Source organism: Protopterus annectens, chromosome 3.part0, assembly GCF_019279795.1.
Source record: "Protopterus annectens isolate FY-2018-M chromosome 3.part0, PAN1.0, whole genome shotgun sequence".
In the NCBI taxonomy this organism is placed as follows: domain Eukaryota; kingdom Metazoa; phylum Chordata; order Ceratodontiformes; family Protopteridae; genus Protopterus; species Protopterus annectens.
The window spans coordinates 590,546,203-590,570,257 of NC_056731.1; the positions used below are offsets into that span (position 1 = coordinate 590,546,203).

Here is a 24,055-nt window from a genome sequence, read left to right on the forward strand (position 1 = left end):
GCAATCAAAAGTATGGACTGATTGGAATAAATGAGGGCACCAGTGATTTCAGTAGGACCACTCTTTCTGTTTTTTTTTTAATTCTGTGATGGGGATTATCAATGTTAGTAGGACCAATTGTTTTACACTTTACAAGATGGATGTTATTCTGTCCCCTATATTTTCTCTTAGATTGAGAAGTGTGAGGCAAAAAGTAAATAACTATGCAAAACCTTACATGAGAATGTCAGACTAATAACAATATAAGTAAAGAAAATTTAAAATACTCTTTGAATTGGAAATGTATGATTTGATAATAGATTACAGCATAAAAACAGATACAAAGCATTAAAGAAATGGATGGAAGGAGAGCTTCATATGAAAAAACATTCTCTCTCTCTCACATTTTTTTCCACTTATTATTAGTCCTACTACAGATCCTACTCAACTTTAATTAGAATTTTTTTGCTATATTATAATAAATAATAATTATAATAATTTTGCATATATTAGACACTATAAGATTAAAACATATATAGGATTAAATATTGAAATGCTTATCTGATCCAGACTTCTTTAACACCATCAGCAGCTTTAGGGGCAATAATTTAGTTTGATAGTATATCTCTGGAAGACAGTTTAGTTAGACTGGTGCAGAATCATAGTTAAACAGGAGAGATGAATTCCAAGTTATATGTGTTAAGTTTTAGTTCCAATGCATTTGGTAATAAGTCAGTACCATTTCAAACATAAGAAAATAAAAGCAATTATAAAACTTTTGAATGATTTTAAGATGCAGGTCTCACACATCATCAACTGTTCTGGAAAAGAAAAAAAGCATTCTGTCTATACATATGTATTTATATACATATATATATATATATATATATATATATATATATATATATATATATATATACACACACACACACACACATACATATATATATATATATATATATATATATATATATATATATGCGTCTATCTATATATACACACACAACTATACACATATATATATATATATATATATATATATATAGTTTAACTGGTGGCTAGAAAAGAAGTAGCTTTTTTAAATATCTGAAAAATATCATTTTTTGCAAGAAAGTTATCTTTTAACAGAAGATGAACAGTATATTAAAATGAATTAAATATGAATTATTAATAGGTTCTTAGATTCAAAGGAGGTTACTAGGCTATTGGCCCTTGCCATGTTATGCCCTTGTTCCCTTATTAACCAAGTTGTATGGCCTATATTTGCAGCACAAGTCTATGATCAGCACTGACTGCCTTATTCAAGAGGGGCATAGGTGCCACCCCTGGGGTAAATTTACAGTCTCCCAAACAGTTGTCTAAGTTACACTTAAATAATGTCAGCTCTGTTTTATGTGAATTGGTAGTTTATTCCAGAGGACTGGCAATCTCTGGAAGACATATCTGTCTCTCCAGCATGTCATATTAATGTCATATTAATGTCGCAGGCTAGGTTAACATCCCTAGAGCGAGTGAATCTTGTTTCATTTCATTTGGAGAGTAGAAACATTTCAGAAAAAGGAACATATTGAAACAATACAAGAATCCAGTTAATGTTTCTACCCAATCATAGTTCTACCTCTGAATACAGAAAATGAAATATTCTCAAGAATTTTGGTATAATAGACACCGTTTTGTTTGATCTGTTCACCCAAGGAAACCTTTACCATGACACCTTTTCATTTCTCATAGTTGATTTTCCAAAAAATGCCCATGTATTTTGGAATCACCAAGGTTCAAAAGAACCGCATTAAACCTCTGTTTAGACCAATTGTTTCTGCTGCTTTCTCCAAAACTGAACCTATTTCCATCTTTTTGGACCACATTCTCAAGCCGGTGGTCCAGTGTTCACAGTATTACCTTTGTGACTCTTGGCACCTCCTTGAACTGTTGAATGAGTTCCACTTCACTGATGCAACATTCACATTTGCATCCCTCGATGTAGTTTCTCCCTACACCTGTATTAACCAGGAGGCAGGTGTAGAGTATGTAAGGGAATACTTACAGGTTCATAGGTTGGTACTAGGCTATCGGCCCTAGGGCCTATACAAGCCTAGCCATAACATTTCCCTGGATATTTCTTCCCACAATATTGACTTCTCTGGACCCCTGTCTAGCAGGGCGACTGACATGATTCCCAGGGTGAATTTCCTATCTCCCAGCCAATTATCAAGGTTCCTTTTGAAGAGGGCCAAGGAGGCTCTCTGCTTGACATGTATTGGCAGTCTATTCCAGAGTATGGGGAGTCTCTGGGTCAGGAACCTATCCCTCCAGCATGTTTTGTTCATTGTGATGACAAGGTTTAGATCCCTGGAGTGCGTGGCTCTGAGGGATTGGGATTTCTTTAAGTGGAGCATGTCCAACAGCTCAGAGTTTGACATGGCCTTGTATGTTAAGCAGAGATCGCCTCTGAGTAGACGATATGCCACAGAGTATAGCTGAAGTTTGTTTTAGACGGTCAGCATATGGCATCTGCTTTAGGCCTGTGATTCTTTTACCAAGGTGTTTCTGTGGCCTTTCCAGCTGTTGCAGATGTCTTGTGAGGTACATACCAAACGGGGCATTATACTCTATAATGGGTCTAACGAGGGATGAGTACAGTGGGACAATGACCTCTTTTTTCTGGATGAAAAGCCCTTAGTGATGAGGTGTGCCACATAGAAGGATTTCCTGACTGTTGTGGCGATGTGGTTATCAAAAGTGAGACCACTGTCCACCTGTGTCCCTAAGTCTCTCATCACACTTTCGATGTTTAGTGTACTACCACCTATGTGGTAATTCATGGGTACATGTTTTTTTTTCCAAACGGGATAACTATACATTTCTTGGCATTAAGCTTGAGCCCATGGCTCTGGCACCAGGCATCTGTTTCTGTAAGGCCCTTTTGTAGAATATCCACATCATTTGGGGATTCAATAATGGCTCCCAGTTTGCAGTCATCTGCGAACCTTGCTATCCAGAGTCCCTTAGTGTTGGCCTGTACCTTCAGAGAAGTAGATGCCAAACAAGAGTGGTCCCAGGACTGAACCATTAGGTACTCCACTTGTCACTTGTCTAGAGCTGGATTTGGAGTCAGCTACTTTTACAGTCTGGGTTCTGTCAGTAAGCCAGTTGGCACCTCATCGAGTGACATAGGGATTTATGCCCAGCTTAGTAAGTTTATCTATGATTCCAGAGTGAGGGATGGTGTCGAAGGCCTTGGTGAGGTCCAGATAGGCTGTGTGGACCACCTTACCCTCGTCCACAGCTCTGGAGACTGATTTGAAGAAGTCAATCAGGTTCAGGAGACAAGATCAGCCCTTCACAAATCCAAACTGGGTGGGGTCCAATGTTTGAAGGTTGCCAATGTCTTTGTTAATAAGTTCCATGATAATGCGTTCCATGCCCTTGCAGATCAGGCTCGTCAGACTGATGGGACGGTAGTTCCCAGGATCCAAGGTGGATCCCGCCTTGTGGAGTGGGATAACTGTAGCTGTGTGCCACTCAGTGGGCATGAAGCCTGAGGTGAGGCTATGATTAAACATGACACTTAGGTGAGATGCCAGTTCATTTTGTAGTTCATGTAATACACAGCCTGGGATGTCATCTGATCCCATGGATGCTGTATTCTTAGATTTGGAGAGTGCAGTTTATACCTGTGTGGCCATGATTACCGGAATTTGGCAATCTTTTGGTATTGAGATGGGCCCTTTAGGGGGGTGAGAGGGAGGTGAAGTTGGCACTAAATTGATCTGCCAGGATATTGGCAATATCCTTGGGATCAGTATATTTAATGTCATTCTGTTGAAGCTCAGAGCAGATCTGACCATTGCCATTTAGATTCTTGACATAACTATAGAATGCCTTGTGGCTGTCTTTGGAATCTTTGGCAATTTTATTTTCGTAACTAGCTTTTGAGGATTTTATGGGAGATCTCAGCTTCTTACTGAGGCTGGTGAGGGAGTTTTTTGCATCCTGGGATTTTCCTCTTTTCTGCAACAGTTTCTTCCTTCTGTTGTATGGTTTGTTTATAGCAGGGCTACTTCACCAAGTTTGACAGTAACAAAATCAAAACTATTTGTTCACTTTTGGACTTAATGTTAGACAATTATTATTTTGCCCTCACCAACAAGTTATTCAGGCAGAATTCCAATGTGGCAAGGGGGCCCGAGTAGCCCAGGTGTTTGCTCACTTGGTAATGGCTATGTGGAAGCAAAAACATATGAAGGGGCATCTTTACTGTTTCATTATAGATACTTTAATGATATTTTCTTTTTGTGGACTGGTAATCTAGAAGAATTTCAGAGTTTTGTTAGTTATCTCAATAGCAGCACTGATTTTTTAAAATTCACCATTGGTGGTTTTGGGGATTCTTAGAATTTTTGGATGTTTCCTTGTCCTTTAATTCTACTTGTGTTTTTTTTTTTAAACTAAGATTTTCTGCAAAGAGACATTTGTCAACCAACACCTTCATAGGGAAAGTTTATACCCTATGCATGTGAAGAGAGGGGTGGTGAAAGGCCAGCTCATTAGATTGAGCTGACTGACCACTGATTTGGTCATGTTTACAGACAAGCTATCCAAATTAAAGGTCGTTTTTAACAACAGAGGTTGTGATCTGCACTGACTGACAATCCTGGAAAAAGAAATACTTTTATTGAGAGAAATTAAAGCACGTCCTATTCTACACAGATGTCAGATAGGGACCCCTGAAGTTCGGGATACCCAGGCTTTGGTGTCAAATAAATTGAGTTTTTCCAAACTTGCATTTCCTTTACACATTTTAAATGATATCTGAGAGATCAGAAGTGCAATTTTAGACAACTGGAGAATTGTGATAAGTAATTCAGATTTGGTAAGGGTTATTGGTGACAAACCGCTTTTTACTTTTAAGAAGACAAACAATTTAAAAACAATTTTGGAATGCAGTAATCACATATAGGTTGCATTAGCTAAGGCAAGATTCAATTGCACATCTAAGTATGTGGTGTATGCAGTTTTATGTGATTCTTGCAATCGGTTTTACATCAAAAAGACAATTAGATCAATGAATAGAAGAGCCTATGAACATGTAGTTGCTGTAAGAAAGAAAGATGTTAATAACCTTAGCAAAGCACACAATTTTATGTATGGATTTAAAAAAAATTACATTTTCTGTGATAGATTTTGTATGAGCTGACATGTTCACTGGAGATTTTAAGACTCTTCTTGAGTGCCATGAGTCATTATGGCAAATTAAACTCAAGGCTGAATGTCTTCTTGGGCAAAATGAGCCTATAAACATCAAATGCTTTTTACAAGCACGTAGATTGTAGTCTTATAGTTTCTAAGTCAAATAAGTTGTTCAGCAAGATTTTAATTTATTCTAATTGTTTCTACCTTTAAAGATGAATTTGGTAGCTTGTATCTTTAACAGAAGATCTTGCTGATACATTGTAGCTAGTAATGTATTTTACAGAAGACTTTGGATCACGTGATTTTAGGCAGACCTTTTAAATTTTCTTTTTTTTTCACATTATTTCTGAAGAAGTTCTAAAATATTAAAAAGAACAAAAGTGCTAAAATCTCACAGTATCGGGTGCCTTGCCTTGGTATAAGTTTTAAACTTTAAATTCTGTCCAAACTTTCTTCCTTGTTAGATAAAACTATGAATAACTACATATAATATTAGAGGAATGAAAATGGGTAATAATATAGCAAACTATATTTTCATTATCAGTTATAAAAAGATTCACATAGTGTACATAGTCCTGATAGGTGTAGAGTTAGTTATTTCTGTTATTGTTCTAGCATTTACTAATTTTGGGTGCTACAATATTGACTTGGGAAAGTTTGCAATATGATAACGTTTTGTCTTTTTATTAAGTAGTAAATGCATGAATGAAAATGTACTTGTAAATATGAATGCTGAGCTCAGTTTATAAATAAATAACAAATAAGCAATCGATTCAGTCTTATTGAATATGCAGAGGACACCACCATTATTATACTATTAGCTGCCCCCTTGTGTCTCCAGTAATTCAAAGTTGTAATCTAACTTTCACTTGCAACAACAGAGCTTTAATGCAAAGGGGTGCAGATGCATGACTAATTTGATGCTATTCCTGCCTAATAAATTCCATTCTTTTGCCTCTTACTCTTTCTCTGCAACTAGTACTGATGACTTCCTGAGTCTTGCAGTCTACATCTGCACGTTACTTCCACTGACATCTTCCACTCAGAAACTCATTTTTGTTCAGCCTACTGGCTGCATTACTGCTGATCATCAAGCATTCAACAAGCATGTGAACAATGTGGGAAATAGAACTAATCAAAACTTGACAACTTACATAGAATCTTTGCTCTCAAGTTATGCCTTCTTCCATTCCATGCATTTACAGGTCTCCCATCTTTCGGGAATAAACTAGATCAGGTTTAAAATAGAGTTGCATATTTTGCTACAGGCCACCTTGATAGGACCCATCATTGTTCATCTTATAAAAATTTGCACCGGTTAGTACATGACCCTTAACAGGCTGTAATCAAGAAAACTCGCTCATAAGGTTCTCTATTCTTCCAACTTTTACTTACTCTCTCTCAAATAATGATGTTTCAAGGGCTCTTCAGAATGGACTTAAACAGTTACTGGTAAGTTCGATATTGTTTCACAAACAAAACACATACTTATGCACGTGCACCTACAGATACACACACACACACACACACACACACACACACACACACACACACACACACACACACACACACACACACACACAAACATAAACTCACACAAAATGCAACAACAGTTGGGTGATACGTATTACTCTGTTAAAGTTGACAAGCTTTTGGAATCATCTCCAACTCAAGTGTAGCCATGATAAATCTCTTCAGCTGCGTTGGAAATGCCATTGTGGTATTAAGTAAACCTTCATCTATGCAATGATTGTTTTGCTAAACTGATCATACATTATCAGTTGTGGTACTATTAAATACTGACCTGGATATTACATTCTTGCACACTTGTCTTCATCTGCTCCTAGTTGGCTGATCCTTATCCTATTATTCTAGCAGTCACCCTCAGTCTCACTTATTTTATACTTCCTCCTCTCTCTCACAGCTGAACTATGTTATCCAACTTGTTAAACATTTACTGCTTAACCTTTCCTCCCTCTCATATTATTACAGCACTTTACTCAATATTGTGTACTGTTGCTTTGTCCTTTGTGGAAAGGATGTTGTATTGGAAAATATTAATCTTTATCCAATTTTTAGGTTTTATATTTCTTTATTCACATCTCTTCACTGTATAACTGCTGATCTAGTTTAGAAAATATGTCTGTATTGTAGAGTATAATAGACACTGGCATCTAATTGTCTAAACATATTAGTTTAGCTCAGTGTACAATCATAAGTTCAAGGACAGCAATATTTTTTTAAACAAGAAACCTCTTTATTAAATTCTCACCTATAACAAAGACAATCATACATTTATTTAAATGAAAACAAGCCATGCTGACATATTTTAGTTGGAAACATTATACATCACTTATAATTTATCCAGTCATTGTCAAAGATTAGATAGCTCATTCAAACCCTGCCTTCTTTGAAACCTCATTCCTCCTTCAAACGTTATTCTGCATGTACTTTCTACACAATTCCCATTTTTCTATGTAATTTGCTCCTACCCTTTTCCAAAGATCCCAATTCCAGTTGCTTTATCTCTGATTTCTATTTTTTAGTTTTACTTTTTTTGGCTGCCACCATAATTAGACTCAGTGAGGCCTTACTATAGCTACACAATTCTGATTCTGTATTATAGCTCAAAAAATCACTTCCTGTTTTGCTCTTAAACAAGAAACATCTTTAGTGAAGTATTGCCTGTAACAAAGACAGTCATACATTAAATGAAAACAAACCATATTGACATACTTTAGTTGCAAAGATTCACATCTCTTATAATTTATCTAGTCATTGTAAGTCAAATATTACATAGCTCATTCAAATCCTCCCTCTTTTAAACCTCATTCCTCCTCCAAAATGTTATTCTGCATGTATTGTTCCCTCAGTTCCCCTTTTTTTCTATGTAACTTGTTTCTACCCCTTTTCTAAAGATCTCAATTCCAGTTGTTTTATCTCTGTTACTATATTCACTACTTCTAGTAAAGTTGGTTTAGACTTTGATTTCCATTTTCTAGTAATTGCTTTTTTGGAAACCACCATAATTAGACGCAGCAAGGCTTTACTATGTCTAGGTAATTATGATTCTGTATCATAGCTAAAAATAATTTCCTTAGTTATAAAATTTGCACACCTAGTATTTCCGATAGAGTAGTCTGCAGGGAGTTGTCTAAAGTATGCCAATTCATTGCACTCTCAAAATATGTTCCCAATAGCCTGTTTCTTCACAGTCACACTTCCAACGTTTGCTATCTACCTCAGAAAAATTTTTTGGAGTCTACTAGGGGTATAAAATACCTATGTAAACACTTCCAAGCCAAGAGCCTAAATCTTCAAGACTTTGTTGCTTATTTATTTGACAGCTGTTTACTGGAATAATCCGACTGAGCTAGTGCCCTTTTCAGTGGAGGCCTGGGAGAAAAGCTCCACAGTACATTAAGCAGTAAAACATAACAAAGATTGAAGTAAATATACATTAAAAAATATTGAAGTAAAAATACAATAAAATAAGCATAAATAAATTGCAAAAACACTGAAGTAGAATGCAATAAAATACAATAAAAATATATACAATGATGTAATTCAGCATGTTTCCAAGTTGTAGTACAAGACTAAGAAGTCTGTAAGAGAGACATTTGGACAAAATAAGTATAGAAGTGTGTAGTGACAGAAGCTTGCAGAAAAGAGAGAAGAAAAGGTCTGGTCATTTACTTAGGAGAGGGCAGCAATGTTGAATCAGATATTGGAAAGATAATAGCATCAAACATGTGAAAATACCTGGAATCCCAATACAGAACTAATGGACTTGACCCCCTGCTGGCAACATATTAGCACTTGTTCGTGGGTCTACAGTGGCAGAAAGTATTGGAATTTGATGTTTTTCAGCTTTTTTTTTTTTGGTCTACATCTACATTGTTTCAGCTTTTGGTGAGAAAATCTCAGCAATGTGTGATTCAATGTTTGCCATATAACAGTAAACAGTTTAGTAAACTTTGTAATAAAGGAATACTCCAGTTTATTAACAGTCATGTACAATGTACAGTTTCAATGGTGTCTGTTTTTTAATGCATGCTATTCTGCATGTTGCATTATAAGATATGTTTTATTTTGTCATTACTAGTGTGTATTGTACTTAATTTGTCACTTACTTTTTTATAGTAGAGCTTTTTTTTCTCTTGGGCTGCACTGACAATGGCATTTACCATGTGTACATTCATAATCAACAAAATATGCTACATAATTAATGAATATATGCATATACTGACAAGCCTTAGCGTTAGAGAGATGTATGTCAGTCAGCAACCTGAAACAAAACAATGCAAACAGTCCTGAAACTTTGTCAGAAATAATTAAATTATTCAACAAATAGAAAAACAATTCTCATATATAGCAATTCACATAGATATAAACCATAGACCAAATTCATGAAACATTGCTATTATTAAATGAAACTGAGAGTGATACCCAAATTATTGTGTGCTGTAACACTATATGAAATCAAAAGATTGTGGTGTGTTGTGTGTGTGTGTGTGTGTGTGTGTGTGTGTGTGTGTGTGTGTTGTGTGTGTGTGTGTGTGTGTGTGTGTGTGTGTGTGTGTGTGGTGTGTGTGTGTGTGTGTGTGTGTGTGTATATATATATATATATATATATATATATATAATATATATATATATATATATATATATATATATATATATATATATATATATATATATATATATATATATATATATATATATATATATATATATATATATATATATATATATATATTCGTTTGAATACTTGATTACAGAAACAGGTATATGAATAAAGAAAAAACACAATAGGAGCGGGTTTTAAAATGGGTTATCTCAGGTGTTCAGGTGTTATTCCGAACCTAAACATCTCCCTATAGTTGTTGTTATTACCTCGATTTCTTTTATTTTGTTTATTTATGTTATACACTCCCGTTTTTTTATTTTCGAAATCCTTGATACCGATAGTTAAATTTGATAGTATATATATATATATATATATATATATATATATATATATATATATATATATATATATATATATATATATATATATATATATATATATATATATATATATATATATATATATATATATATATATATATATATACACACACACACACACACACACACACACACACACACACACACACACACACACACACATGTCTGGTCACAGTTAGTTATGGATTACCAACATTATTGTTTTTGGGACAAATTGACTGGTTAGAAGGTTAATGAGGGATGCAGTAAGGATAATCTATCACTAAGTAAATATAGTAAGTGTGCTGGTCTGGCTGTATGGTGGTCTGACATGCATGACCCACCCTAGCATGCTCACCTCTCACCTCATTGCCATGTTAGATTTGCAAGGCTGCCACAGATGGGGGGGGGTTAAGGCACATTATCTAACAGCTGTATGATGTTGCAGCAGCAGCATCCTTGATCTTGTCACGTATGTAGAAGGGGAAGGCTAGGCAGGTCCAACAGACCTAGGACCAAGAGAGCTGCTACTGTCAGAAGATACAAAAAAAAGCATGCATGTCCACAGATATATAGCTCTGGTTTTGGGGGTGCATTTACAGCTTATTTGCAAGAGCGTTTCTTTTTTTACCAAAGGAATTTCAGACAGTAAAGCTGATCTTTAAACTGCCTGCTGTAAAAATGTAAGCAATATAGGTGGAATATAAATTCCCTTATCATTTTACATACTACAATATTGCAAGAAAAACAGACTAAAACACCTATGAACAGCAGAATACACTCTTGATAATAGGTTACATGGGTAAATCAAAAGAACTGTAAAGCAGGAATCTGAATTATAAAAGCCTTGCAAAAATAAGAAGCAAAGATAATTATTTCAGACCTCTCTCATATACAGTGTGCTGCAAAAATGTGCAATCCATATTAAATATTTTCTCCTTAACCTCCTGCGTAAACCAGTTTAAAAAAGTGTTGAAATACTAACTCTTGAACTGCATGCAGTAAGGCAGCATTCAAGTTTTGCAATCTTTGTAAAAGTGATTATTATCATATAAGAATACCACATTAGTTTAATACATGGCATGCAAGTTCACAGATGACAACTGTGACAAGAAAAGGATGATGAACTTGGAGTAAATTTAATACATTGGACTTATCTTGTAATTTTAATCTGATGGACACAGTGACAGGTGAATAATTGATCAATGAGAGTAATAAACTCCAAAACAAGCGCTCACAAGTCTTCAATCCATTTTAGTAGTGACAAAATATATACATGTTTCTTAATAAAATGTTTTTATCAGAAAAAAATGAAAGGTGTGAAAACATTGTGCTTAGTGCTACTGATGATGGATTTAAAGGATGGCAGCTCTGACGGTGAGAACTATACTGTAGAAATGATGAGATTAATTCATCATACACTGCCGAACTCATCCAGGAAACCAGCTGTTGAATAGCGCGATTGTTAAAATTAAGCTGTTTCACAAATGAGAAGAAATTTGCTTGACTAGTTATAATGTTGCTGAAACTAAGTTGTACAACTAAACTATTTCTTTTCATGTGAAAATGGCAAAATATCACCAGCTGTGCATATCAGATATGTTCAGCCATTACAACATGCCAATTAACTATCCAGTTTTGTATATACAGGAATGTGTTTAGTCCTTTTCATATGAGATTTATGTGGAATGGTAGATGCATAGGGTTCCATTCATTTGAATGAGTCTGCTTTTATCACAGGTAAGACGTACAGCATATTATCAAGCTGTGTATTTTCAAATGCTTTTTAACTGATGGTCAAACTGTGTATATTTGAAAAGATACATGTGTTTGCAATTAGCAGTGCAAGTGAATGGATCTAATGAATTCACTTATACTGCTAACTTGGTAACTGTGGAATTTAGTCATAAGGTCAGATAAGTGAGAGAAACAGGAAATTAGATATAGGCAGATGGAGGAGAGTGTTAGGATTAGAGATTGACGGGGACTCTTAGGGTTAAAGAGTGATCAGGGAATTTAGGTTTAGGAAGTGAAAGGGGAGTCTTAGGGTTAGGGAACACTCATGGAATTTAGGCTTAAGCAGACAGGAGTCTTATGGTTAGCAAGCAATTGGGGAAGTCAAATCTTGGCAGTGAAATGGGGGTTTAGGGTTAGTGAGCAACTGGAAAATTTAAGTTTAGACAGTAGGAGAGTAATTTTAACACTGGGGATTGATCAAAGAATTTCACTTTATGGAATAGGAGGAGAATTTTACAGTTAGATAGTGATCAAAAATTTAGGTTTAGGGAGCAGGAGGAGATTTTTGGGTTAGGTAACAATCAGGTTTTAGTCAGCAGGATGGGAGTTTTAGGGTTAGGGAGGTATCGGGAAAACTGTTTTAGGAAATGGGAGCATACCTATCAAATTCTTAGTGCAAGAAATCTGGACAAAGCCTAACATAATGGGGGCACAAAGGCCCAGAATTAGAGACACATTTTAAATATTGCTCTTGTAAACTTAAAAAGTTGCTAGAACAACATCATTTGTGTTAGCATGCATTTTCTCAAGGATATGAAGTCTGAAATTCAAATGCATGTCATTATTTAGTGACTTTAATCCTTAGATCATCCCAGTGATTTGCCAGAAAAATAAAATGTTTATGATTAACAGACCAAAAATATGAGGCAAAAATCTGGACATTCTGCAAAAATCTGTACAGTTGAGATGTATGAATGGGAGAGGAGTTTAGGGTTAAATCTGGAGTTCTGGGAGGGTTATATAGTTCAGTAGGATTGGACTGTAGAAGGATTATGTAAGTTGGGAAGATCAGGGTAGTTAGAGTTAGATAGGGCAGTTGGAAGTTTAGGTTATTCAGTGGGTTTTTGTTGTTTTTCATAGGCTGGGATTTAATATTTTCTACAAGTATTAGTAGTATACATTACATGCTTATATAAAAACATGTTGAAGTGTGCTATAGCATGGATGAAATCCTGCTGCTGTAGTCACACTTATGCTCCAGTATGTATTTTAGGCAATGCTTCATAGACAATTTTAAGGGGGTGGCAGTCCACACACATCATTAATAAAGGCACTCCCTATTGTACAATAAATTTTCACTGCCACTTGGCATACCTTTGCTGATGCCTAACACACTGCCTACTGTCTCTAGGGGACCTTGGGGAACATGAGTACTATTTCTCTCTTGTACACTGGGTTACTGAACCTTTGGACAAGGCCTTGCATGGTTTTCTGTGCTCATGGTGAATCTGTAGTTGTCATATGCCTCTGCCGCTGAATTTCACTTCAACCATGTGTCCATAATTAAATATACCCATTGGGAAAAGTCTCACCGCCTAACAGCCTGAACCCTTTGATAACTACAAATTTATAGAAACATTATTTATTTCTTCTGAGATGCAAATGAACTCCTAAATTAGTAGTCAAATAGAAAATAAATTGCTTGGAATTGTGAGCTGGCTCTGTGAAGTTCAAGTTACAAGTGCTCCATTATCTTTGTCAATAAAAGTACAACTCATGTGTAGTTTTATAAGTCATCATCACTGTCAGTCATCGTCAACCCCCTTTTTTTTTTTTTTTTTTTTTTTTTACAGTTTTCTACATGGCTAACAATCCTATGGTTACCTGTAAGGGCCATGGGAGCCAGTCATGTTTTGAATTAGAAATATCACTGAGGAAATCTTTTCTTTTGTTCAGTTCTAGTCACCAGTGCCATGTTAGCTTCCATGGTGAAGCAAAGGTGTTCTTGTCCAGCTGCTAGGGAGCAAAGTTACTTGCTAGAGAATTTTTCAGCAGGTTAGATTTGGTCAAAGAAAGAAATTAGCCTGGAGACAGTTCATTCTAGATCAGTCCTTTATTCAGTCCAATTAGGCAGATTAACGCTTTCTGAGACAATGTTCTACTGAGCTGTAATTTATTATGAACAATGTAAGATGAACAGTAATCTTAACTACACCCCCTGGGTATGCCTCAATTATGGGAGGGGCTGAGGGGTGTACCCTTTGGGAATTTATGACTGCCCTTCGTCTTTAACCCTTAAGGCACTGGTATAATGCCCAAAATACTAAAATAACAAAGAAAATCATGTCTTGTTTTATTAAATATATCAAGCCTAGTAGAATGTCATTACTGTTACATATAAATCATTTATAAGACTTAAGCGGTACAGTATAGTATAGTAATCATCAGTTTTTCAGTTCATCTGGATACTTGGGAATTATATACACGTTAAAACACATTTGCCAATATTTTATTTTCAATAAATCAGTAAGTTGCAAAAGCAATATGTTTTTAATGAGGCCTACAGTAAATGTTAAAAAGTGTTTTTGCTATAGAGGTGCTTTGTCAAATCTGCCTATCTGGATAGGAGATTGAATTCCAGGGAATGAATGATAGTGAACCCATCAAAGTGCAAAATAAAAAAATAAACATAAAAAATAAAAAAAATACTTAAGACCAAAACATTATATTGCAAGTGGTTGGTCTCTCTAGGTTTACCAGAATGGCAGTCTAATACTGTATCTGGGTTGTATATGCATGCCTGCAAATTTATCTACCTAGCTGTTCAAAGGCCTGACAGCCAAGCTGTGGTGGCATTTAAATTCACATAAAGCGCTCAATATTGTAGGTGTTTGATGTCGAGATAGAAGTGGGACAATTATTGGGCCGAAGAGAAAACAAATCAGCTGTGTCTTAAAAGTAAGACATTTAATGTTGATGGGTAGGTATGGGTCTAAATATAACCCTTTGAGTTTAAGCAGATTAGTCTAACTAGGCTGTGCAAAAAGGAAGAACCATTGTGTATTCTTGAAAAATTCTTGACGAATCACTCAATGTGAGGGTAAAAGTGAACCTTCCATGTGCCTTGGATCAACTTATGAATGATTACAAACCACTGTCATGCCATGTGTGTGTCACATATCACAGCTGGGGAAAAATTAACAGAAGCTTGGGGAAAGAAATCTGAGAGCTAAATGGAGGCTTCACTCTTATATTTATGTTTATCTTTATTTTATGTTATTTTTGCCTTAGGATCCACCCGATGGTCATTGTAAAATGCTGAGATACGTAAAGTATGAGTGAGGCTTTTGTCTCCTTTAAATAAAGTTGTGAGTCATTTCTAACTGTGAGCCATTTACGTGTGTGTGTGTGTGTGTGTGTGTGTGTGTGTGTGTGTGTGTGTGTGTGTGTGTGTGTGTGTGTGTGTGTGTTTATGTGTGTGGGGTGTCTTAATGAGACAAACGGACATCAAGATTTAGATTATGTTGAAAAGGCAGTGTGCTGCTCAGCTTCTAACTTTTAATTTATAACCACTAGCCATTCACATGTGTGTGGCGAGACAAATGAAATTTAGCTTCTGTTTGAAAGGCAGTGTACTGTCGAGCTTATAATGTAATCTGACTGCCCAAGTTATTTTTTAAATTTTATTGTGAGCCTGAGGGGAAATCTAAGAAGGATATAGGAAGGTACACTCTGTGTGTGTGTGTGTGTGTGTGGGGGGGGGGGGGGCTAACAAATATGGGGACCAAAACAAAGGGAGCACACATTGCATGGCATGTCTGTACATGAATAATTACATTTTAAAATCAAGGGATTAAATGTGACATATGGTCATGGAGATGTGTTATCACTGGAAATAAAGATAGTAAAACAGTTACACTCAGGGTGAACAGTTAATTATTTTACTATTTAGCTGCACGAAAATCAGCAAACTAAGAGCTATAAAAATCCCCACTGCTTCTTTCTGGTTTTCAATGAAATAGGACCAATATAAACAAGCAGTGTGTATGTGTGTGCATCTGCTTAAGGGAGGGGTAATAAAAACTAGGAACCGAGGTAGGTGGTGGTTAAATGTTAAGAACTAGCATGAGTACAGAACCAAATAAAGTATAGTATATAGGAGGTGAGGTATCTTGCCCTGCATACGGTCCATTAACTATATCAGGAGATTCACGCCAGTATTAACTAGGTTGAATTAGTAATAATAATAAAGAGAAAAGACAAAAGAAACAGTATGAAGTGAGGCAATCAAAAGTTGAAAATTAGGGATTAAGAGATTGAATCACTACCTTATTACCTTTTGAGTCCATATATACCTGAGGTCCTGGGAAATAAAATGACAATTAAACATTAATCTTATTACCCCATTGAATCCACATCGACCTAAAGTCCTGGGGAACTTAGGGATCCAGAAATGTGTTATAGTTCAATAGTATGAACGATGATCCAGCTTTCTTAGATTCAGTATGCAGTTAATAGACACTGATGTGTTTAGGTCAGGGTATTTGTTGGCTTGGAGCCTGATTTGCTATTCAAGTTCCATTTTTCTAGTCTGTCATTGGTTTTGCCTTCATATGGATCTCTGGTTAGATGTTCGGTAATGAGGAAAGAAAACTTGTGGCCCAGCTTATCCTTTGCATGCTTCAGTAAAGCACTATTGGGTGAATCCTGTCTAATGTCCGTGTAATGCCTTACAATCCTAGTTTTAAGTTTATTGATAGTTTTGCCAATGTAAAAAGCCTGGCATTTTTTGCACTGTGCTCTATAGACCGCAAATTCAGTGCTACAGTTTCCATGGGATTTACATCTGGAGAATTTTTTGTTTTAAGTGCAATAAAAGCCTGCTTTGCCAATCGTATATTGGCAATACTTATAATAAGGTGGACCACAAAGAAAGGTGCCTCGTGGAAGATCCGGGTTTAGTGAGTTGCTACTATATTCAACAAAGTCCTGAGTCTTCCTGTTACTTTTGATGGTAAACCTAGGTTTTTGCCACATGTTTTCCTTCCTCATCATTGAACAGCTAACCAGAGATCCATCTGAAGGCAAAAGCAATGACAGACTAGAAAACATGGGAACTTGACAATTCCTGAGTAGGGTATTGTATCAAATGTTTTAGCCAGATCTGGGTAGGCATTACGCACTACTCTCTCCTCATCCATTGCCTTAGTGACCTTTTCAAGAATTCCACCAGATTCAGGAAGCATGACCTTCCTTTGACAAAGCCAAACTGGGATGGATCCAATGTCTGGAGGTCTCCTATGTCCTTGTTGATAATTTACATGATAATTCTTTTCATGGCTTTACAAATAAGACTAGTCAGACAAATGGATCTGTAGTTTCCAGGATCTGTTGAAAGTGCTCCCATGAAGGGGGGGGGGGTGACCGTCACAGTGCTCCATTTCTCGTGACACAAAGCCTGTTTTAAGAAATAGTTAAATAGTGACTCCTGATAACTCATATTTTAAACTGTTCAGAAGGCATCCCAGGATGTTATCAGGGCTCACTGAAGCTGTGGTCTTGGCTGTGGACAGTACAGCAGTACACACTCCCTAGTTATAGCTGGCATGGTTATGTTTTAGGGTATTTATTGGGTGACAGTTAGGAGGTGATACAGTGGTAAAATTGGAACTGAATTTGTCTCATAACAGGTTCAATATATCCCTAGGCTTGGTGAATGTAGCACCATTAACTACCAGTTCTGCACAATTCTTTATGCTGCCCTTGAAGTTTCTGACATAGCTGAAGAAAGTCTTATGGTTATCTTTCACCTGGGACACCATCCTAACCTCAAAGAAGGCTTTGTTTGACCTAATTAGCCCTCTTAGTTGCCTATTTAGCTTTATGACAGAGTTTATCTCTTTGTAGGAATTGCACTTTCTTATTTTTGCCTTATATTTGTTTCCTTTAGTTGTATATCCTATTTAATTTGGGATGCCATCAGGGTGGTTTGCTTCTGGCAGGAGTTGAAGTAGGTAGTGATGGCGACAGAGAAACAGGGACTTCACATCTGCATTGGCTGTACCTTATCAAGAAAATTATGGAACTAGACACAAACTCCGTTATAACATCCTGCATAGCTAGCTGGCTCAAGGATAGGACCCAAGAGGTTAGGATCTGTGAGAACACCACCACAAAGAGGCCAGTCACCAATGGAGTGCCTCCAGGACAATATATAAATTTGTGGGTCATTTTTGGGTTGCACAGTTAGGCTTATAAGGGCCCTAGTGGTCTTTAGCTTAGTATACACTTATGAACCTATGAACATTTTGTGAACTACCAGTAGCATCCTCAGAGGGTGAGACACCACCTTTGTGTAAAAATCCACCGGAGTCCACAATGAAACCCTCCAGGTCACATCCTGCTAGATGACCTTAATCACCCTGTGAAAAGTCAGGCCTGGAGACAGCTAGAGACCAAGCAAGGTATGGTAGGGCAGGCTGACAGCAAGGTGACCACTGCCAAACAACAGTCATAGCTGTGACTGATTCTGTATTAAATAGTAACATAAATGGAAAATAAATAACTCAAAAAAACATCAAAAAATTTAATGAAAGCATAGGAAGAAAGACACACACACACACAAAAAAAAAACATTAGCAAGTCCATGTAAGACTATCAGGAATAAAATTACCAACAGAAGTTATGTGTAGAATGGTGTGTGTGTGTTGTACCTTTAAGAAGCTTTTCAAGGACAGCACGTGCATATAAATAGCATGCACATGCTAGCTTTAATACTATTTTGAGAGTGCAGCCAGAGAGTGGGCATGAATGAGTGTGATAGCTAGTTTGTTTATAAGTTTATCTAGGTTAAAATTCTTAAGCCTCAGTTCTGATGTGGTTGTACATAATAAAGCTCCCTGAACAGAAACCACGAATGCTCGTCTGTTTTATCCTGACTGGACAAGAGACATTATGTATACAATGGCACTGCTGAGAACAGATCTAACCTGTAAGGCCAAAGGGTAGAATTGTAGGCAGCAAGTCATAAAGGGCAGGAAGACACACATCTTAGGTAATCATTGTGTGGGTGTGTGTGTGTGTGTGTGTGTGTGTGTGTGTGTGTGTGTGTGTGTGTGTGTGTGTGTGTGAAAACAATGCATGTGTAAGTGTGTGTGTGTGAACAATGCATGTGGTGCAATGTGTGACTGCAGGGGCCATGAAAGGAGGTATGGGATGCCTTTGGTGTAATGCTGTATGGTCGAGGGACAAAGAAAGACACAGCTGACATGGCCTAGTCCAAACATGTTGCAGTGCAACATGTGGACCATGTAACATACAGCAACAGCTGCAGAAACAGTGGCTTTAACATAGGCACCAGTCAGCAGCTGACTGTCATATACTACTGTATACATCAGCCAGCATTACATGATACGATACACTAAAACAAATTATGTCCAGGGTATGCAAAGTACAGCTAGCATTGTCATTGGGCTTGGATGGGGCAGTGCATACAGTATGATGGGCATTCAGACCTTTGCAACCTATATTGATAGCAGGCCTGTGGCCTTGGATATAGTAATGTAAGGGTCCAAAACCACAGGTGAACAGTAGAGTATGTCACATAACATGCAGGAGAGACAAGCTGAGGCTGGTGTATGTTCCCTGTCCAGAAAGCATGGGCACCACACACAGGTTGAATGGGAGAGACAGCAAGGTGGACTGTATGGACAATGCAAGTGTGTCAGGAAGTATGTGAAAGTATTAGGAGGGTTTACATTAAGAACAACAACAATAACAACACTATTGCACAAATCTGTTTGTATGACAACTACCTGCTGGTGTACTATTACTTGTATCTACTTACCTTTGTGTCTGGAGAGGCATTCCATATGCTTCTGAAAGGTCAGCCAGTTGTCTTCTATCTGCTCAGGAGCTGAAATACAAAAGAAAATGTAAACGTACATGAATCACATGCCCTGCAATTGGCAAGGAAGTATTACTACATTACAGTAAAATGCATTTGAAATGTGTATTTAGTGCAGAACTCAAGAGCATTTGCCAGAACTACATCTTTCCAGTGAAGAAGGTCATAGGGATATCTCTTTAGGTCACTGTAGTACAGCCTGCACAGGTGATGTCTGTTACAGCTGCCATCACCATAGCAAGGCAGTACCAACCATCAACATTTTACTGGGTTCCACTATAAGAGGTCTACGGCAGGTATTCCCTGTTGTCATTGTACATTATGTACAGAAAAATTTTTGATTCAATGGAGCACCACCAGATAGCCCTGCCACACTCAATCCCCCCAAATGTCATAGCCATCTCGACTATAGCACAGTCATGTTACATAAGTCATGCTATGTGCAGCAGAGTGCACCAAGGCAGTACAAGAGGTCATAATGCCACCATATGCTGGCACATAAATGCATATTATGTCAGGGTGGTGTTTTGGTGTGAATGACATGATGATGATATGCTGGTGCGTAGAGTGAACAACCCACATCTCCTTCCATTATTGTTATTTTATTCCTGTAAGGCTCATGACAATAATTTAGTATAGCCTTAGTACGTCCACATAACCAGTGGGCTCAGTGATGTGCTCATGCATAAGCAAGGCAAGTTTCTGCTCTTCAGGTGGGTGTACAGTGAGATATAAGCCTTATAGCGCAGCCATGGTCTAATGTGCAGGGAATAAAAAGTACGATTCAGAGACATTTACCTGCAATTGGCTCATGAGCATAACTGCAGTGCTATCAGCCTTGAAACTGGGTGATAAATAAATCTGCATCCATTGAAGTGCTTATTACACCTGTTAAAGTGAAGCATTTCCATCTCATTATTTGCTCATGTGCATGCTATGCTGGATGCAATACTTCATAGCTGGAACAACTGCACTCTGACTCTGAATTGCTCTCATGCTGCTTGTTACTACTTACAGCACAATTTTAGCTTTTGAATTGTGCTATTTGTTTCTAAGCATTGACTCCTTGATTGTTTTGTTAAGAAGTGTTACAAAGGTGGGCAAAAATGTCCTTTTATCAACATGTAATGAACACAGGATTTTATAACTAGTAAACAGTGACAATCTGATGCATTTTATTATAATCAGTTTTGACTAAGGGCAGGAATACTACTTTATTTAATGATTGAAAACAGAATACATCCTCAGAATATATCTGTATTAAGTTAGCATTACATCACAAGTAATAACTATATACATTTCTCCAAAACCATGAGCTTACTGTCATTGCAAAGGTGGCACATTTCTCTGCAGTACAGCTGTCATAAAGGCAAAATACCAACATTTGGTGCATTATGCACCTGAGGGTCCAAATATAATTCCCTGAAAATTTTACTAAGAACAGTTAAAGGATTCTTCTGTACCTCATATACATACAAACCAAATGCAGTTTATAACCATTTCACAATTAAAGTCTAGAAGGGGCATTTTGCTACTTATCAGAACTGAGAATGCAGGACATGTATGATCATGTCTAATGTTGTTGTTTGTCTTTCAGCTTTTTCCGTTAAGGGGTCGCCACAGCGGAACTCCGGTCCACTAATGATTGGCAGTAGATTTTTACGAAAAACTGAGGTGCCAGCTCGACGCCCAACCTTCAACAAAGGCATGCCCATTTACGCACGCATGTCTTTCGAATGCTACCCAACCGCGGGGAGGACATGCAGACTCCACACAGAAGGCACTCCCAAGCCAAGCCGAGAACCAAACGGGAGAACCTCTTGCTGTGAGGTAACAATGCTACCGCCGTACCACCGTGGCAATATGATCATGTCTAATACATGCGTAAAATATGAATTTTCTGAGATGTCATTTCATGATATCTATCTATTCATAGGTTCATAGGTTCATACTAGGCTATCTGCCCTAGGGCATTTATAAGCCTAGCCAGAGTGTGCTTGGCTTTCGCCACCCATTTTAAATTGCTATGCCCTTTTTCGAGGTTAGTATACTGTGCCTCTGTCTAACAGTGACACAGAAGTGATACCCGGGGTAAACCTACGATCTCCCATCCACTCATCAAGATTCCTCTTGAAGAGAGTCAATGAGGGACTCTGCCTAACCTGGACTGAGATTTTATTCCAGAGTGAAGGGAGCCTCTGGGTTATGAATCTGTCCCTCCAGCATGTCCTATTTATTTCAGTGCTGAGGTTCAAGTCTCTCGAGCGCATAGCTCGATGGGATTTGGATTTTCTGAGGAGCAGCATGTCCATTAATTCCGGGTTGGACATGGCTTTATACGTCAGGCACAGATTGCCTCTGAGCAGGCGGTATGCCACTGAGTAGAGCTGGAGTTTCTTTAACCGGGCAGCATATGGCATCTGTTTGAGCCCTTTGATCCTCTTGGTGAGGTACTTTTGGGGTCTTTCCAGTTGCTGCAGGTGTCTGGTAAGGTACATCTCAAAAGGGGCATTGTACTCAATTATGGGCCTGATGAGGGATGAGTAAAGAGGCACGATGACCTCCCCTGATCTAGATGTAAATTCCTTCATGATTAGGTGGGCTATATAAAATGTTTTTCTAACCACTTTGGCCACGTGGTTGTCAAATGAGAGATTGTTATCAACTTGGGTCCCCAGGTCCCTAATTACTTCTTCTGTACTTAATGGATTACCACCTATGTGGTAATTTGTGGGCACTTTGTTTTTCCAAAGGGGATGACTATACACTTTTTGGCGTTTAGCTTGAGGCCATGGCTCTGGCACCAGTTGTCTGTTTCTATGAGGCCCTTTTGGAGGATGCTTGTTTTGGCTGGAGAGTCGATTATGGCACCCAGTTTGCAGTCATCTGCGAACTTGGTCAGCCACAGTCCTTCCGTGTTGGCATGCACCTCAGAGAAATATATACCCAACAAGAGAGGTCCCAGGACTGAGCCTTGTGGTACGCCACTTGTAACTGGTTTGGAGTCTGACATGGCTCCAGCGATTCTAACCATGTGGGTTCTGTCCTTGAGCCAGTTTGCAACCCATCTAGTGACATAGGGGTTTATATTTAAGCTGGTGAGCTTATCTATAATGCCCGAGTGGGGTATTGTATCGAAGGCTTTTGCAAGGTCCAGGTAGGCTGTGTGGACCACCTTCCCCTCGTCAATGGCCTTGGTGACTGTTTCAAAGAAATCAACCAGGTTTAAGAGGCAGGATCTGCCCTTAACAAAGCCGAACTGGGTAGGATCCAGTGTCTGTAGGTCCCCAATATCTTTATTTATGAGGTCCATGATGATCCTTTCCATAGCTTTGCAGACCAAGCTAGTCAGGCTTATGGGGCGATAGTTTCCAGGATCCGTTGAGGCACTACCTTTGTGGAGAAGGACCACTGTTGCTGTAAGCCACTCTTTGGGTACATATCCTGTAGTAAGGCTGAGATTGAACAGTAGTTTTATGTTTGGGTTTAGCTCTTCTTGGAGTTCATGTAGGATGCAGCCCGGGACACTGTCTGGTCCCATTGATGCTGTGTTTTTTGCTTTGGAGAGGGCAGCTCTTACCTGAGCATCTGAGATGTCAGGGGGGCAGCACTCTGCTGGGATAGATATTTGCCCTTTTGGTGGGGAGGGGGGGGGAGAAGTTTGTGCTGAACCTGTCAGCTAGGATGTTGGCAATGTCTGTGGGTTCGGGGTATTTTTTGTCATTTTGGACTAATTCTGAGCATATCTGGGAATTCCCACCCAGGTTCCAAACATAACTAAAGAAAGCCTTGTTATTATCCTTAGTGTCCTGTGCAATTTTTCTCTCGAAGCTGGCCTTAGACAATTTTATGAGTGCCCATAGTTTTTTGCTAATACTGATCAGAGATGCCTTCCCTTTTTGGGATTTTGCTCTATCATGTAGTAGCTTCCTCCTTCTATTGTATAGTTTGTTTATGGCTGGAGTCCACCAGACTGGACGTCTGCCTTTGGAGGATTGGGTCTTGGTTTTATTTGGGATTGCATGATCCATGCATTCCTGAAGGTGTTCATAGAATCCGTTTATAAAGGATTCTGCAGTTTGGGCCGTATTTTCCACAGGCCCGGGGGCTTTGAAGGATTTCACCTCGGTTTTGAGGAGGGTGAAATTTGCTTTAGAGAAGTTTTTCACTGTGGTTTTCAGGGCAGGGGGTGGAGTCAGGATGTGAATATCCAGTGAGATTATGGTCTGATCTTACCAGTGAGGGATACAC

General features: G+C 37.9%; 1 protein-coding gene across 2 annotated transcripts in view; it reads right to left on the minus strand.

The window, feature by feature from the left end:
• The window catches only part of STAC (SH3 and cysteine rich domain), a 1,460,498-nt gene that overhangs the window by 983,900 nt on the left and 452,543 nt on the right, over window positions 1-24,055 (minus strand). For both annotated transcript variants that reach the window (XM_044064992.1, XM_044064993.1), the window contains exon 3: window positions 19,745-19,813. In XM_044064992.1, coding sequence (XP_043920927.1) covers window positions 19,745-19,813 — 69 coding nt within the window. The remainder of the gene's footprint in view (window positions 1-19,744; window positions 19,814-24,055) is intronic.